General features: G+C 38.7%; 1 protein-coding gene across 2 annotated transcripts in view; it reads right to left on the reverse strand.

Moving 5' to 3' along the window:
• GPC6 (glypican 6) overlaps positions 1-19601 on the reverse strand; it is a 779374-nt gene that overhangs the window by 333310 nt on the left and 426463 nt on the right. For both annotated transcript variants that reach the window (XM_074563067.1, XM_074563077.1), the window contains exon 3: positions 10232-10623. In XM_074563067.1, the coding sequence (XP_074419168.1) occupies positions 10232-10623 (392 nt within the window). The remainder of the gene's footprint in view (positions 1-10231; positions 10624-19601) is intronic.

Raw genomic sequence — 19601 nt, forward strand, 5'->3', positions numbered from 1 at the left:
CAAGCTAACTGTTGAAATAGCCACCCCTTATCCAAAGAAATCGTCAGCGTAAATTCAAAACTAACACTTAGATTGGAAGAAAACTGATGTGTTTTTTTTTTTTTTTCATTCAGGCTATCTTTTGCACACTAGTGTACAAAATTAAATTGATGTTTCAAATAAGCAATGAATTCACTGGCACTCTAATACTGATATAACCAGGCAAAGCCAACAACAACAACAACAAAAGAAAAGATTTAGCACGAAGAAACTAGATGCATAAATGCCTCTAACAGTTCCCTGTTCCACTGGGAAATAGGCAAGTACAAAGGCACTGCAGGCAGGTATAAAAAGAACATAGCGATCTGACAGGGGAAATTGCAAACATGGCAAGAGGATACCAGTTTTGTGTGTGGAGTTCACAAGGAGGAGTTTGTCATCTAATATGGGTTTGGTTTCCAGCATAGGAAGGGGGAGTGTTAGGCACTGATGGCAACATCTGTATGGGTGACAAATTAAGTCAGACTTGCTCTAACCTAATTCCCTGTTCCGTCAACACTGAAGACCATAGAGCTAAAAGAAGGCGGTGCTTGAGCTGAGGAGCTTTTCCTTATGCCTTTCCATGGCTCCTAGGCCTGAGCTGGTTTGAGTTCATACAGCTTAGATGCCACAGACCAAAGTCAGTCAATTATTGCATTCCCCAGACAGAGAAGACTAAGTGCTTAGATACACAGGTATTCACTGGCTTTGGGTCATGGCTGAATAAAAGGGTTCATAACAGTCGCCACAGCGTGCCACCACATCTCAGTGAGTGGCACTACTGTTGAGCCAGCAAATTGCTGAAGAGAAGAACGCAGTTTGTAATTTCTCTCTTTCTTGTCCTTAAACACTGAAGGCTACTTATGTGAAATGCAAATCCCTATCTTTGGTGGCTCAGGCTTCCCTCTACCAACTGGCTGCATAAAACCTCCATTTAAAATAGAACAATTAGATCAGGGTCTTCTGTTGTGGAGAGAACGGCTGATGCTTCGGCATAACAACTCTGCATGCAGAGCACTTACTCAGGAAATGTGAATTAAGTGTACTATCCCTCCTTAGCTTTGTCAGCTTGCCAGATATTGCCTTATACACATTCGCTTTTGGATCCACGGATAATGCCAACATATGGACGTGAATGAAAGTATCATGGGATGAAAAGTACAAAAGGCAAGTGTAGATGTAATTCAATTCTGTTGCTTGGTGATACTGAAAATCACGTCAGCGGGGGGTGACGTGAGGAGTCTGTACATGCTTCCTGAACAAATCCAGTAATTTCTCCAGTGGTGCGTTCATGCAAAATTGACAAACATTCTGAAATCAAAGACCAGAAGTCAAACTTGCACAGTGCCAGGACAGAACCTGAACTTCAAAACATTTCTGTCAGTTTTAAAAGAAAACACATTTTCAAGAATGGGGAAGTTGTTTGCAGGCTAAAACTGTGCTGAGTTGTTGGGAAAGGCAAAATCTTGTATACCAGCTGCCAAAGGATGGCAAACCATTATGAAGGATAATCAGGCAGGCACTTCTAGATTAAAATCCTCTCTGTATAAGCTTAGTTTCTGCTCTTGGCCATGTAATGGTGACAGATGTGTGTAGCTGAGGTCAACTAAACCTTCCTGATCTTATTCAAAACTCTACTTTTCCTCTGTTTTGTCTGGTACACTTAGTTTTTACTCAAGAAATGAATTCTTCCTAAGGACAAAAAAAAAAAAAAAAGGGACAGAGAAGAAAGAGCAATGATAACCTTAGAGGTGGACTGAAGAAAAATGACATTTTCTCTTCAGAAAAGATTATGGAAAAAACTCAGCAAGCTTGTGGCAAAAAAAAAAAAAAATCTACAAAAAGAATCAGACACTGGAGGATGGGGATAAGTTTAAAATTTTACAGATGACCAGAACTGTTGTTTTCCTGACAATGAAATGCTTCATTTTGTATTCCTATGTTCATACCGTCTTTCTTTTTTTTTGAGATATATTTTGAAATGCAAGACTTCAGCAGACAATGAAGCCAACAGTCACTGACCTCTGAATAACTAAGAATTGAACTTAGATCCACATCGTTGATTTCAGATTTCATTATTCTAAAGTCTCAAAGAAATTTGACTTTTTCAATGTGTTGCTGATGACTTTGTTGACTATAAGGCTTAAGCAGATATGCATTTAAATTCCAGTATTTCTGATGAGTTTTAAGTAAATCAGATATTTCCTTGACTAATGTTTTCTGTAGAAACCTGAAGGCAGAAGAACCTATTAGTTTTTGTGCTTCTGGCTCACATGAGAAATAAAATTAATTGCTTTTATCAAATAGTGATTGGAAAACAGTGCTTCCATAGGCTGCCTTCAAAAAAGGATGAAGACAATCTGTAAAAAGAGTAATTCTAAAAAGTCAGCAATGTTGCAAGATGCTATAGATCTCCTTGCATTGCTTAACCTTCAGACTTTTTAATCTCCTTCTTATTTCCATTTGATTCTTCTGAATTTTCTTTTACTCCCCTGTGCTAAAACAGCACAAATGTAAAACCTGCTGTAAGATTAATTACAGAGAAGGTCTAAATCTAAGAGGGTCAGCAAGCTCCTAGGTGAGCTATGCTTCTTCACTGTTATTTTTATCATGACTTGGCTGTGTATCATGACATGCATTAGGATACATCCTTTGTTCCAGGAATTCCTCTGAAAAAGTTCTACATTTTCTCTTTACATAGCTTCTGCAGGTTCCATATCAACATCTTTTATAGGTCAGAAATACAACTGGTATGAAAACTTCATAGGACTGTGTGTAAAATGTGCTTTTCAGCAATCCTAAAGAAAACCTTGATTTGAATAATTATTTTTCTAATGTCTCATGACAGTGTTTAATAACATTATTGAACTAAAACACTTTCATTTTGGCACTTAATATATAGGTAGAACTCTCATGTAAAGTTGAACTAAAGGGTATTTTCTGTGCCATAGGCATTTTAAAAAAAGCATGTACTGAGCAAAAGTACTATAATGAGAAGATCTTTGCATATGAATGGTACAAAGAATCCAGGAAGAGACGACTACTGCAAATTTTGTGATACGAAGTGGTACAGAGTAGGAACAAACCAGACTGGTAGACCTGCTTAAGGGATATTGAATAAGATTGTATGTCTTTCTGAGCAGTACGACTCAGTTAAACTTGGGTTATTAAGGTCAGCACAAAGCTAGCTGAATGAAATTTAAGGACCTAAGAAATGGAGAGGCCGGGCTGGATTATATCTGACAATTCTAATAGACAGGACACGGACCACAGCTTTTGCAGACCTCCTACCTCCATTTTCCTTTTGTTGGAGGCACTGTTTCATTTTAGGCCTTTTCTCCTGAGCTACTCTTCTGGGACATTTGATGATCCAGTGCACACAAAGTGGAAAACAGATCAGTGCACCTGCAGTAAGTCTGGGATATCTGGAAGGCATCTGATCTATTTTCCCGTGAAATGTCTGCAAATTAACTGGATCAGTTGATGTCCCTTTTCTTTCCAAGAAAGGAGGAAAGATTTCACGCATAGCTGGAGAACCCCAATTCAAAGGATACTTCCCACAAAGCACTCCAGTGTAGATACCCCTTGCTCTTTCTTCTATGCCAAAGACATCTCTGAGCCTTGAACTGGATGGATAATCCCTGGACTCCCTGGCTCAGGAACACCAAGGGACAAGAAGAGGAAAAAAGAATGTGGCCCATGCATGGCAAGGTATGATCCAGTTCTTGGAGAGATATATTAATTCAATTAAAACTCAAAGAACAAATGATTGAAAAAACCTTAGAACAATAGACACAGAAGAGACCACAAAAGCTATGCTTACTCAGCTGGGCTGTTCCTAAACTAACAATTTGAACTAAGGATTAAAGTTTACTGAACCATAGTCCTTTTTAGATCTCCTTTCCCTCTGTGACTTTAACAAGCCAAATCTCTTCAGCCAATGAAGTTAAAATACACAGGTCACGTAGCTCTTTATCTGTCACACCCTGCAAATCACATTTTCCAGCATTAAAGTACTATTCGTTTTGGCTTTTAATTACCTGACTTATCAGCATGTCATATTTCTCCCCCCCTCCCTGCAATAATTACATTCTGAATCAGTGTGACATTCAATATTGACCTTTATTTATGGCTCTCACAAACTGTTTATTTATAAACCATGAAAAGTAGCGTTTGTAAGAATATTGATTCAGCGTATTAGAAAAGCAATGGCCTGGCATTCTCTGAGTAGAAGTAATCACAGGCAATTACTAGAGACTGCTTTTCACTACTAATCTTGGGTTTAACCTTATAATTGTATTACTGAATTTGTTTCACTTTGCCCATATATCATCAGGTTCCTAATAAGAAGTCTGATATTAACATAATTTAATAATATTCAGGGGAAGAATGGTTTTAATTGGTTTAAAAAGAGGGAGACTTATAGCCTATGCCACGCAATGAGAAAAGTATTGTAACAGCCTTTTTTATTTTGCAATAAATGATAATTAATATTTAAATGCATTAATGAAATAAGTTCTTAGTGTCCGGGTGACAAATCTTTGATGTTTATGCCACTAACAAAATCACTAACTGCTCCTAATGATGCCCCTGAGCTAAGCTTCACTTTACTCCTGGTATAAAATCTACTTTCATTGCCGGTAGCATGAATTTGCAAGTGTGAAAGGCAAAATCAAACTAAGAAAAATTTTTCTTGTCCTTATCCCAGTATATAATGGGAAGAAAGTCGTCAAATTCAGAATCGTAGAATCATAGAATGGTTCGGGTTAGAAGGGACCCCAAACATCATCTAGTTCTATCCCCACTGCCATAGGCGGGGACACCTCCCACTGGAAAAAAAACCTCTCACAAACCAGCCAAACTTAGAGAAAAGCGAAACTAGCAAACAATAACTAAAAACACAGATCTCTGTGAATAAAAGTACTCTGCGCTCACTCGCTGTTCCTGGTCAGCCAGATTCAGTGCAAGAACCGATGAAGATGTAACTGTCTGCCTGGGATTAAATTAGAGCTCCGAGCAGCAGTAGGGTAATGACAGCTGGCTAACGACTGTGCTTTTGGGTAGGACCGACCAGTCATAGTTCATTATTTATTTTTTTCTGCGAAACTCATACGTTCTCAATGTGAATTCACCCAGGTTAAAGCATGAAATCGGCACAAGTCAGGCTTGAGAAGCTATGCTCACAAAACATAAAAAAAAAAAAAAGTGCTTTTTTTTTTTCTCTTGTTTTCTGTAAGTTTCAATGAAAAGTATATGTAAAGAAATTGTTTCCAGGAAAAATTTTCTTTGGGTGGAACGCTATCCCGATGGGATAACACCTTGTTAGTGAAACAGTGCTGCCTGTACCAACTAGTATGGTATTCTTGGCAAATTTGCTTCCAGTTAGGGATTTAAACTGCTTTTTGAAATATCCTTAGTTTCAGTCATAATCTTTTCTTGGGAACTAGTTCTATTTTCTACATTCCGTGTTTGGTACAGAACTGTTCCTTATTTAATGAAAAAAAATCTCCAGAACAATTCAGAAATATTTCCAGTGGTTTCTCCAGTTTAACCTTAAATACAAGATCACAGCTGTTCAGGAAGTTTGGTTTTGTGTTTTTGTTTTCTTTTGTTATTTCTCCAGGAATAAGTTGAGAAAAAAATAAATAAAGACATCTAAAAACATTGACATTTAAATATGTTATATTTTTATGGGGGAAAGGAAAAGAATAGCAAATTTTCCCCCACAAAATGTTAACATAGTAGAAAAGCCTATTGTACAGGCTTTTAGGATCTGAAAAATTAGTAAAAAAACAGGTGGTAGAAACACCTGTCCATAAACATCTACTAGCTATAGGTTAAGAAAGTATACTTGGTGAGAAGCTCTGCTCCTGTACTGACCTTTAAACTACTGGGCACTGAGGTAAAAATCAGCTAAACAGACCTTTGCTGTGCCAAAAATGGCAGTTCTTATGTTATATATTGAATATTACATACCGCAGCTGTGTCAGGGGAAGTTCAGATGGGACATTAGGAAAAGGTTCTTCACTGAGGGTGGTTGGTCACTGGAACAGGCTCCCCAGGGAAGTGGTCACAGCAGCAAGCCAGTCAGAGTTCGAGGAGCGTCTCGTCAACGCTCTTAGTCATATGGTTTAGTTTTAGGTAGTCCTGCAAGGAGCAGGGAGTTGGACTCGATGATCCTTATGGATCCCTTCCAACTTGAGATAGTCTATGACTCTATGATTCTTCTATATTAATGAATAAATAGTTTTCATTTTCTCACTTTAAGAAAGACTGTAATTACATTTTGTTCATACGTCTACTCAGTTTTGTAAAGCATATACAGAATTTAGCGAGCTGAAGTCTACTCAAGCCAGTGGAAATACACTGCATTGAGTGGAGATTTAACAAGCCCTTAGCAAACACAGACTGACAAATTTTTAATGCGTTCGTATGAGAAATAAAATTATTTTAAAATCTCTGAAAATTAAAAAAGTGTAATTGGACTTTAAGATTATGAAAACGCTGTTCAGCTAAAACTACACAACTTCACGTAGATCGAACCAACTATTGAAATATAATATTAGAAAAATTAGAAAAATTACAAAAAAAGACATGTCCTAACTGCCCTCCCTCCCTATTTATCTAAATGGGATTTATCCAAATTATAATCTCACTGACATAAGCAATGAGCAAAATACTATTGTACGACGGAAATATTTATGGTATGTGTTGCCTATTTTGAGTGTGCTTGAGTGTGTACTTTGTTGGAAAAAGAGGGGAGTACAGCTCTTTTGCAAGGAATACACTGACCGCATCATTTTCAGTCAGTACGAACATTGCACCCTCTCTGAAGAGAAATCTTCAGAAAGGATGTACCCCTGACATTAGATAGGGAACAAATCCTTCTGAGTGTGTGACCCACCAACTCCTTTACAGAAATGGGGCAGAAGAGGCTGAGAAAGTGAATTAAAGGCCCAAAGGAGATGTTGGTACCAAATTTCTCATTAATAAATCTCTTTCTCGTGGTGTTTAAGGTGTAGGCTCAACTTTTTGCTACATGAGTGGCCTTTGACAGCGGCAGGTCAGTGAGATAATGGGTCCACAAATAGAAAGCAAAAAATCTTTTTAGCTTGTGATGTTGCAGATAGGAGATGCCCCCCTGTTCCCAGCCAGTGCAGACAATGGACAAAGATTTCTGTAAAAGAACTGCAACAGGTCTTCTTTCCATTTTCTCTTTTTTTCATTTCTGCTGACTTACCCAGATGTGGCATTCTTATCACAGAATCTCTCAATATTAAGAGTACAATGAAAATGAAATCCATGATGAATCTGGATGACTTCCAAAACAGCAACAAAAAATATTTACCTGCCTCCTTTTTGGTTGCAAAGTTATGTGCTAACTCTAAGGAATGGTTGCAGTCTTTTAAAATGATGTTTAAAGAAAAGGGTTTGTCATTTTCTACAGTAGATAGACCAGCATAACAATCCACAGTAATGATACGATCACGAAAACTTGGATCTCAGAGTAATCACAGCCTTTCCACAGGATACTTATTAATCTTGAACATTTGGCGTCTCTTGGGGTTCTTCACATCTGCCTCACTAGGCTGCAGATGACACAAAGTCCCTAAAACCAGCAATCGTTTTTGCTGTGGGTACGAATTTAGCCACTGAGATTTTCATACCAAAGTCAGTCTTGCAATCAAAGCATACTCTACATTTAAGTAAAATTGTTCATTTCATTAATCTTTTAATAGGATCATAGGATAATTTGAGTTGGAAGGGTGCTCTGGTAATCCCCAGTCCACCCTGCTTCAGCTCTGAACTCAGACTAGCATGACCTGGTCATCTCAAAGGGCTGTGTACAACCAGGACCGCCATGGATGGAGCCTGTGCAGGCTCTCTGCGCAACCAATCCACTGCTTGGTTGTCCTTATGGTGAAGGTTCTCCTTAAATCTAGTCTGAACTGTTTCAGCTCATGCCCATTACATCTCACCATGCCCCGCTGTGAGGAGATTTGCTGCATCTCCTCAATGACCTCCCTACAGGCACCAGGAGCTGCTGCTAGGTGCTCCTGAAGTCACCTTTTCTCCAGGCTGAACAAGCCCCAGTCCCACAGTCTCTTCTCACAGGGCAAGTACTCCTGTACCACGCTGCTGGCCTCCATTGAACTCACTTCAATTTGCCTATGTCTTTCTTGTATGGGAAGGTCCCAAACCTGAACACGGTGTTTTAGATGTAGTCTAATAGCATGTCACTATTTACGTATATATAAAGCAAAGAACCTGTGCTATACCTTGCACCAACCACCAAGCACTTTTAAAGATTTTAAAGTGTTGCCTTCATGTTAAAAGAAAAAAAACAGAAGTGTTATTGAGCTATTGTTATCATCTTCAAGTGACACTACAAAAAGGCTCACTTTATGATTACCGAGCTAGTAGTTCTCATTATAGGATCATAGGATCATTTAGTGATCTTGTGGTAAGCCCTATTCTTGAAGGGGCTTATGTGCCGAAAACCCAGCAGGTGAGAAGAAAACATTTCACGGGTATGTGAGAGGGGAGACACCTGCACATTCTGTACATTCATGGACATGCACAGGGAAAGCGACGTCTCAGCAGACAATTCATACCTTAATCTGTTCGGGATTCACAAGTTACTATCTGTTACATGAATTACATAGCATACTCCCTGCAGTCTGATCCAGTCGATGCAACGAGACCTAATGCAACAGTGACATCAGAGCTCAGCATTTTCACTTGAAACCTGACTCACGGGGACATCACCGCTCTTCAGAGGAAATTTGGGGACGCAGATATACGCGTTCTGCACACTCGAGGGTTAAACAGCTGTATCTGCCCCCAACCAGACTAGGAGGGCTGGCATTTCATGGCAACGCCCTGTCACTGTTCAGAAAGGACTGCAAGAATTGACAGTGCCAGAAAAAAAGAGAAGGCAACCTGGTAGACCAGGAAGGCACTTGGGAGGAAGAGACCTTGCTTTTAGCTGGGTAACCAGGATTGTGTATTACATTCACTGACTTTTAAGCGCAAAATGACCCTTTCCTCCCATGCAGTCTTCTAGGCATAAAATCAGGCTCTTTCTTGTTGACTATCTCCCTGGCTTCATGGCTTCTGAATTCGTAATTGCAAAATATCACATGATAGGGGATAAGAAAGGTTTGGACGCTGCATCTTGTCATGTGCTTGAATTGCAGTCTACTGTATATTGTATCAGCTGTACCTCTACCTCACCTTCTGGCTGTGGTTTAAATGAAGGGAGAGAGACAGTCCTCTTAATGAAGAGGAACGGCTTAAGCAAGGGGCAAGCATCAAAATCAAGCATACCCTTAATGTCCAGAATATTGAGTATTTGGGCATTTCACAGTGGATCTCACTAGAGCGCTTCAGAACTCAGAATGTAGTTAAGGTCCAAATACACTACAGATCAGGACTGAGAAACAGCCAGATCAGAGGACAAGTATCTAGTTGGAACAGAAATTCAGAAAAGTACACCTGAGTTTGAAATAGTGTATAAGGGAAAGTCATTCAGGCACATTTCTAGTACCCAGATGGCTTATTTTTGTGTGTGTTTGGTTTTGGTTTTGGTTTGTTGTTTTTTTTCTTACATAGCTTTAATTACGTGCAGCCCTCAAGGATAAGAATTGTCATAAATATTTTCGTAGATAAATAATTTAAACTAAAATAAATGCGAGTCAAACCATCCTTTGGGAAAGCTCGGGCTCCAGAGGTGTCACTATTCATCTATTTTCTCATCAAAAGCATGACTAGACATTTCTAACAAAACCCTTCACCCAGTTGCATGATGAATGAATGCTGTGAAGGCTGTACTGCCCTAACGAACAGCAGTGTAAATTTCCTTGAAACATTTAAATTCTGATCATAATCATCATCTTTTATATATGTAGCCAGTTTTGAAGTACTAATGACAATCACTACCATGCTACAACATTGATGTATATTGGTATTTCATTGTGTCCTAAGCAAAGAGAAATGCTTTCCAGTCAGTATCGACTCAATATCTCCAGAAGGATCTAAAAACAACTGTTGCCCCTATTTATAATCTTCGGATGGGTATACCGGTAGACACAAAAAACAACCAACCAAACAAGCCCCCTCCCAGCATATTAAAAAAGGCACAATCAGATTTCGATTGCCTAGAAAGTTTGAAAGAAATTCAAGCTTAAATAAAACCCTGGTTTTAGATTACCTTGGATACTCTGTTTGCAACCTCTCTGCCTACTGTCAGCCCCTGAACAAAGGTCCGTGCTGCAATGAACGCTCTAGTCACTTGAACCTTCAGCTTCCTGGGTACATCTCCAAACGGCTTCAGCTGGTCTGTGTACTTGCTTACACACTCCAAGTAGTCCTCCGTGAAATGGTACTGGGGGTTTATGAGCTGGAACATCCGCTCCAGCAGCCGAGCCCAGAAATCGTTCAGCATTTCCTCCAAGTTCACGTTGCCTCCTGTGTAATACCGCTTCAGCTCTGTGAAGAGGTCCTGGAACACCTCCGAGTTCTGCATGTACAGCATGCCATACGTCCGGACAAACATGTCGTTTAAGGATCTTTCTGCGTTCTCCAGAAGTTCTCGGAAAAATTCTGCAGGGAAAACAAGCAGCTGTTAATGGATATATTAGTAGGGTATGAAGGGTTTTCTGATTGCATTCCTATGTTACCATTAGTAAAGCTTGTCTTAATATGTTGTTACCCCAGCGCTGTACTAGTGAAATTCCTCTATTTGGATAGGAAATAGCTTTATTTAGAGGTAAGAAAAAATAGAGTATAACTTGAATTCCCCAACAAGGTAGAAAGATGTAGGACCTATAAAGCTGAACATGAAAAACCCATTTAAAAGAACTTCAGTGAGGGTAGTTCCACTTCTTCATGTACTATTTGAACACAGCAATCCCTATCCTTTGCAATAGCCTCCATAGCCGGCATACTAAATCTTCTAAGCTAAAAGTAGTTATTAATATGATGATTTAACTGAAAATTTAATGATTTTAGAATAGCTAGATAATGATAAGTTCCATTTGGCTGAAGTTTTTAAAATGTAGAAGAACACCATGGAAATAAATCTGAAAACTTGTTTGCAAATATTTTTGAAGAGAACTTGAAAGAGACCTGAGTGGAAATGAGCAGATTCCCTCATAGAAGTATTGCATGTCTAATACTAAGAAAATGTTAGCATTTTCAATAATTTCCTACTCCACTGAAGAACAGTACTAGAAACCCTCCACCAGTCACGTCACAGCCAGCCTATTAATGCCAGTTTGTGCTAGTTGTTGGTTTTGAAACACCAGACCTTATGCTTTTTTGAAAGGATTAAAAAAAAAAATTCTTGTAAGATTGGGGCCTACAAGAAAGATGAAGAGGGACTTTTTATAAGGGCATGTAGTGATAGGACGAGGTAATGGCTTCAAACCAGAAAAGGGTAGATTTAGGTTAGATAGCAGGAAGAAATTTCTCACTTTGAGGGTGGTGAGACACTGGAGCAGTTTGCACAGAGAAGCTGTAGATGCCCCATCCCTGGAAGTGTTCAAGACCAGGCTGGATGGGGCTTTGAGCAGCCTGGTCTAGTGGGAGGTGTCCCTGCCCATGGCAGGGGGGTGGAACTAGATGGTCTTTAAGGTCCCTTCCAACTCAAACCATTCTATGATTTCAGACTTACTGCTTCTGTGCCTTTATCTACCCAGACCCAAACCATGACCTATTTGTAATTTTGGCTTGTGGAATTTGTTCTTACTGGAAAACGAGTGCAGTGGAAACACGTAATCATCTCTTCTGTTAAGATCCTTTAACTCCCATATGATGCTTATATTTTCTCAAGATATTCACTGAGCATGTACAGTATTTCTTTAAACACAGCTGACAAAAGCAGGCATAGCTTCTCCTGGTTTTTAGAAGATCCCATCTTCCTACAGAGTCCACTTGCCAATCTTCTTAAACCTCCTTTGGAAAAGAGTTCAATGACTACTGTGGCCTGTAAATGGGGCATTGCAGACAGCAAGGCGGAGATGGCAACACCTTTGGCAAAACGCGTATATTTGCTGCGATTAAATGATTTGCACTGATGCAGCAATCATCACGCAGCCAGCTCTGGGATACCAGATTCTAAATATGTGGTCATTGCCCATAGACGCATCTGCGTGTGCTAACTGCAGGGACCTGCTGCCTTCCTACAGTCTTGGCTAACGCTATAATGGGCACGCTCTTTTAACATAGGGCCCTGCTGTGGCTACAGTGACTCATAAAAATGCAGAATCACTGCAATGCTAAAGACAGGATGGCAACTAAGACTATGTAAGAAAAAATCTACACCAAATTTGAGGATTCGCAACTGTGATCAGCTCAAAGCAGGATCCACTGAACACTGTGGATCGGTCTATAAGGACTCAGTAATAAAGAGCCTCTTCTTTTTGGCAGAAATTGTGCAGAGCTAGAGTCTTTGATCTCCCAGATAACTGCAAAGGGGTTGTAATGAAAATGTATACACAGAACACCGAGAACATACTCGCTACATCAAAGCACTTATTAAGGGGAAAATATATTCTAATAAACGCACCGAAGTCTAAACTGTCATTAAAACCACAGTTCTTCATACGGAATAAATTCCATCTGGAAAAGAATATGCTTTTGACAATTAGCTTATGTAGGGAAAAGCAAAAAAAACCACAACACAACACCCACAACCAAAAATAAACCCTTGTTATTCTTTGTTGCCAAATAGAGTAACTTTGTGTCCGCAGCGCACAGTCTTCTCTGTTGTTTCTCCAAATCATCCACTAATTCTGACAAAGCGGTTTTAGAAAAAAAAGCAAAACAAAGCTGTTGTTCACCCCTAACCATGACCTGGTGGTATCCTTGATGTCTGAATCATCCTGATTACTATTTTATACGCTCAGCATTTCTTCTTCTAAGAATTGATGTATACTGGCTGTACTGCTGAATACATCTAGCTCTCTAGTCACACAATCTAGGAAGGCAAAACAATGGCAGGGAACTTGGGACTCAAATTAAAATCTGTTTTAAGGCTGAAGCCAGGCTTTCAGACCGGTGCAATTGGGAATGACAACTGGGAAAGACAATCATGAAAGCAGTGAATCCAGGCCCTGGATTCTTCTTCCCATAAGGCTCTGTATGCTGGGGGGCTGCTGTAAGCAGTTCACGTGCTGGCTCCTTCCAATCCATAGCTATACTGGGAATCCCACTGTTTATCTTAAAATATCATGCCAGTCACAGCAAAGCATAGCCAAGTCTGCTGACAGAATCTCGTCTGAGATTGCTAGACTATTATTCCTTTGTGTGGAGGTATTACGTAGCAATCTCACAGCCAATTTGTTGGAAGCTAACAAAACTTTTCAGGGAGGGGTAGACATTTATGCTGTGCTGGTACAGCATCTGGCACCATGTGGTCCATGCTGGTCGCAACCTTTAGTTATACTGCGGTACAAACACTATCAGTAACTTCACAAGCTTAAATTTCATGCTAGTCCAAACGTGACACCATACATATGCATTCAGTGGGAAAGCTCATGCCCTCTAAACAGCGGTACATTTATTTAATTTTTAGTCTTTTCATAGGTCTCTAGTCTTTGAAAGCTATTGCTTAGAGTTAGTTATCATGCCATTAAAAACCTAGACTGATGGTTTTCTGCACATTTTGATACAAAAGACAGTTAGTTTAGAGAGTTATCTGCGACAGTAAACCTAGGCAGGATCAGGATACTAAAGCAGCAACAACTACAAAATTGGATATCTTTTCAGTTCCAGAGAGAGAGAGATCTCCCCTGTTGTAATAATTAGAAAAATTCTCAATCAACTCCTGTCCCGCAAAATGAATGCTGCTGTGAAGAATCACTTGCTTTTTCAGTCTGCAAATCTTCCATATATCGAGAAGATAGTCTGCTTTGCAATGCTTATGTACAGAAGCTGTGTCCTGGCATAACTTGTTCAGTGACATCAAGAGAAACTGTACTTCCTTCGGCAAAGGTTGATTTTTTTCCATGGTCTTCACAGCAATTTAAAGATTTTATGTTCATTGCAAAGATGATATTTCATCAACTTGCAGGTAGCTTTTGAAAAATAATGTAATATTTCAGCTCAAAGTTAAAGACCGAAGATGAGACAGACATTAGTCATGTTGCTTAATGTGCTTCTGGAAGGCACTCAAGTACTAGGGTGGGAGAGGACAAGCTATATAAGACAGAGCTGTGCAGTGTTTTAAAATACATATCTTGTGATTTTTTTTGCTGCCAAAATAGGCTGTCATGAGCAGTGTTAATGCTGGAAATAATTTTTCTTAATTTTAAGTGGTGATTCATTTATATGACAGAATATGTCCTGGGTATGTCTTACGTTGCAAGCACGGTTTTATACAGCTTTCATTTATATAGCCAGAGGGTCTCAGGAAGCCTGTTCAGTTCTTCCTATGAGGTAGTTGGAAAGGATATGGTCTAAGGCACACTGAGCTACCCAAAAGAGGGAAAGATGATTGCTATTTCAAACCATCACATGCTCTATGTAGGTTTAAATGATGGGTTTCCAGTCAATGGAGAACACTTAAGCTAGTTTTCATTTTTAAACATTATTTGTAGATTTAGGAGGCAAGATTGATAGTAACAGTCTCTGCAAATGAAGTCTGAATTGCTATTAAACATTTTATCTATGGTAAAACAACTCAGTTAAAAAGTGAAAGGACAAAATGCATTGCTAGCATCTCTTACTGAATGGTAGGTGCTGCTCCTAGATTAAAAATAAGGTCTTGTTAGCTCTCACACTACCTTGATCAATTGAAAGCCGACTTTCTCACTCTATTTTAACATAGGTAATCTAGTGTCATAATGCATTCAAGCTGGGAGCTAGCCTAATTCCAACATGAAGACTCGTTGTCACCATATGTCAGTCTAGCGGGATTGGGGATAATATGGCAGCACAACATGATGTAATAACTGCCTTCAACAAAATATAATCACAACCATCTAGATGCAATTATTAGAGAAAGCAAAGTTTTATTATGTTGGAGCTGATGTTCTATGATCATTCCCATCCTGATAAACTCCCTTTTAACTTCTTTTCCACCTGTAATTTAAGTAAAACCAACATCTGAGTGTAGGAGAAGATGCGAAGGTAGACACAGTTTGTTGTCCAATTCCCAAAACCAAAAAGATATCCACAACTTTAAGACTGAAAAGACCAAAAGGAAATTTAATTTAATTACCATATATTCTCATCAGCTTTCCTTTTTAGCACAACCTGTGATCTGAATGTTGTACTATGGTGCATCTGATACACTGGACATGGACCCGAGAAAAATCTCACAGCTCTCACTGCTATCGGAGAAAAAACAGCACAGATGCACAGAGCTCTTCAGAGGTTCTGGTTCATGGGGGCATATGGATTCCATCCTTCATTGACTAACACCATCCAAAACATACAGGCAGTTTCCCATTATAGCCTTGCTTTCCTGCTTGTGGGCATTGATTTTCAAAGAGCTCTGAGGATTTAGACGTACAAATTCTAGTGATCTACCATTTCCTGTGAAGATATGCATGCATCTACATCCTGTGTGGACTTTAGGTACCTAACTTCACATCTTTGAACTTCCCAGTCCGGATAAGGCTGAAATTAAGAAGAATATTAGAATTCATGTAAGCTGGCTACGGTTTTGGGCAGAAAGGTTCTTTGTGGGTTCTTTAGGTACAGATACTTAAATTCATGTCATACATCAATGGCAGCCTTTTTTTTTTTCCACTTCCCTATTTCTGTCTGTCGTTCTTTGTTCATGAAGTCATTCATGAAAAAACATGTTTTGGTGAACTCTTCATCTTTTTTTGCAGGATTCTTGCAAAGGCTTTTTTTTTTTCTTCTTTTTCTTTCTTTTTTTTTTTTTTTTTTTTTTTATTCCACAATTGTATCAATTAGTGAAAGCTGTGATTTATGTCAAGGAAATTCACTGAAATTAACCTCTGTAGTTTCTATGCTTTTCCATTTCCAAACTACTTTTTTTAAGACTTCCAGAGACTTTCTTCTAACAATAACTAACCTTACAAAACAAAAAGAACTCAATTTAACTTCCTGATTGAGAAAAAATTGCTGTAAGGAGAATACTTACAGGAGATGATTTTTTTCCCCTATTTTTGACATTACATTTGTATTTATATTCAAGAGTGAACAAATCATATGCATAAGGCTACCAGTGCATTTGTATTACTTTTTTAGTGAGCCTGAATAACTAATTTTAAAATTCCCTTATAGTTTTGACCTCTAGAAATGCTCAACAGTCACAACTGGAAAACGAATTTCAGCTCCCATTAGGAACAACAAAAGCTGAAGTGTGATGAGGTCTGTTGAAAATTGCTCTCCTTTTTTAACTCATTTTGAATATATACACATTGCATTTAAAGCCAAGAAATGCAAGTCAGATAATTAAATGTGTCCTATAATTACAAATTTCAGAATAGGTGATTTACATCCTTTACTTTTGCCTCAGGTAAAATCACCTATGGGTAAAATTCTTTATGGTTATCAATACCTTTCTAGAATGTCCTATACCTTTTGGATGCGACTAAGTTTCTTAAAAGCTAATGCAGTCTCAAAAGCTGTGAGTAAAGATGAGGGTCTCTCTCCCCTTTTTAATCCCTCCCTTTCTCATACTGCAAGACCTGATAATAGAAGACAATTCACTGCCGCCGTCTTCCCTGCCTCCTGTCCAGAGGCCATGACTTCTTCCCCTGTATGGGTCAGGCTGTTGCAAGGATGGAAGGAGACTCAGGGGAAGGTGAGACCACTGAGGCTCCATCCTTAGTGGAGACAGTCCACTAAACTGAGGGGCATAAGGACGGGGAGGAAACGCAAACATGTGTATCACGGTCGGGCTGGACAGATTAGATCAGGTGCAGGCAAATGAAAAAAAAAGGTAGGCTGTTATTTATGCATCAAATGTCATCATCACATTCGGAACCTAATCTGACAATGAATTTAAAGCATTATTTAATGCTGTTGTACAAAGAAGTTATTGCACAAATGAACATTAATATAGAGTTAAAGGATTTCTTGTCTACTCAGAGTTGATTACATGTATTGATAAAGGTCTATAAGTCTTTGTTCTGCAACACTGAAAAAAATGAAAACATCAACAACTTCAGGGGATGCAGGTGCAACCTTTAAATGCTAAACTTACTGTTTCTTCTCTGCAAAAGGTCATTTACTAACACTTCAGTATGTCTAAGAGGGAAACTTGATCCTGACATTGATTCTATACAGACAATCCTGCAACTAGGTGAAACACACCACTTTCACATGAGAACTACTAAATTAGATATTAGCACATACTTTTTGAAATCTTAACTCCTCTCTAGAATCTCAGTTCATATTCTGTAGCATCTGGTACTTTATACTGATGATGTATCCTTGATTACAAATATGAAACCTGAAATTCCTAAAATCCCCTCAAAGAACTCATTGAACTCATAACAATAACCAAGAAAGAAAATGCTAGGAATAAAAGCAAAGCAATGAGATAGCTTTACACATAACTTATATATACACTAATAACTGTCCCTGAAGGTCTTACTTTCATTATCAAGTGGAAAATGCCCAAGTGAAGCACTCATAAAACATAAGCAAAATGTTACATGGCATCAGAAGGCAACATTCTAGAATATTTATGAATGGTCATTTAAATGCTTACAGCAGTAGTACTGTCATGAATATCCATGACCAAGGAGAGACATGTAGCATTTCATGGGTTTCTGTGAATTTCAGAATGATGAATTTTACATCATATGTTCATAAAAATGCATAATGCCTCATGAAAAATTCATGAGTCACCACAGTTTCTTCTGAAAAACATTTAAAGCTTTCATGAAAATGATATTAACAATATATAAACTATGGGACTCAGTGCAACAATTGTTTTGAAATATAGAGACACTTCTGTTTTTCTCTACGCATCACTAGAGGCTATTAAATATCCAGTTCAATAGTTAAGGAGATTTACCATCTAACATTTTGTATGAGAATTCTTTGCCATGCCTGTAATCTACAACAATCTTTTAAACATATTAAAAGTTTGTTGTCTTCTAATACAGGGAGTATAAGGTGGACCAGAAGACAGAGGGGGAAATTAACAACAAATTGCCTTGCTACAAGCCAGATAAAATTGATTTAAGCCAGAAAAAATTATATATTCTGTCTGAAGAAGAAAAAAAAGAAGGTAGGCAATTTTTTTGGCAAGCAGGTCCCAAACAAGAGGCAGTATTTGCTACCATTAGATGCAGTCCTGTGGGGTTCCAAGGTCGGGTGTTGTGCTGAGGAGGAATGTGGCACTGAAGTCACTGCACGCCTTCACGCCTGTTCTCAGAGTAGACAGCTTGACTTGGCTAAGGACAGGAGTCATTTGTCTGGAAGGAGGCTCTGGCTGGCCAGAGAAAACCACTGAAATCTTCACTGACTTATTTACAAAGTGGTGATTAACCACAACCTGACAGCAGCGACACTTTGGAACTGGGCTTCGGAGGCAGAAATCTCAACCTGGATTCAGGCATGTATGGGATTGAGGAGGGCTTCTTTGCCTCTTTTAGAATAGTGCCTTTTTTTGGTTTCTTCCTCCCATGTTAAACAAAATAGACTAATGTGAAGAGCTGTCAATGAGGAGTTTGAAAACCGGTTCTTGGGCTCTATTCAGCTTCAAGAAGGTGGTGTTTTCTGAAGCACCTACTGGATCACATCCATTTGGAAAAGTACCCAGTAGGAAGCACAGTTTCTGAATCCCAATGTGGAAAGACAGGCATCAAACAGATCAGACTGCGTGCATGGAGATATGTTTAAAATTAGGACTGCAGCTACTTTCACATCACATTTGCAAGTGCAAAGAGCTAAGACGTATTTGCACAGTTGTATTTATTTAATGTAACTGCTGTAAATCCATTACAGTTTTCCATCTCATTTCACCTTTCTCTCTCTGAAATAAGCTCATTTTAGTATTTTTAAAGAAATCAGTATATTACATCAAAAAAAACTCCAAACCCTCTAAGATGTGAGACCTGAGACAGATACTACTGCAATAACTGAAAAGACTTCTATTTGAGCTAACCGGCAGAAGCCTGCTGTAAGAGCAGTTTGAAGTTTGATTTCCTATTGAAATTATTGTATACATAAAATCAATTTTGTATATAAGTCTGCAGTTTAAGAGGTAATGAAGTCATGTTGATGGGTTTTCCAGACACTTTTGAATGCAGCTAATAACTTCTGTTATGGTTTAACAGCACTAACAAGAAAGATAAAACTACCTCCAAGATAATTTACTTATTTTTGAACCTATCCAATTTCCCTACATCGACACTCAAAGGAACCCCATGCACCATTAAGGACAAGCAGTATTAAATCCAGGCTGGTTTCCCAGTTGTTTCTTGACTGTTTGGACACTGTGCATAGTACTATTTGTTACTGTAATAATACAGAGGTATGATTGAATGTCTTCCTTGTAAATTGAGCTACATAGTCAAACTTCACTGGAGCGACAAACATTTTTTTTTTTTTGTGACATCAAACTAAGTTAACTTTAATGTCAGGAA

The sequence above is a fragment of the Larus michahellis genome, chromosome 1 (genome assembly GCF_964199755.1).
Source record: "Larus michahellis chromosome 1, bLarMic1.1, whole genome shotgun sequence".
Classification (NCBI taxonomy): Eukaryota; Metazoa; Chordata; class Aves; order Charadriiformes; family Laridae; genus Larus; species Larus michahellis.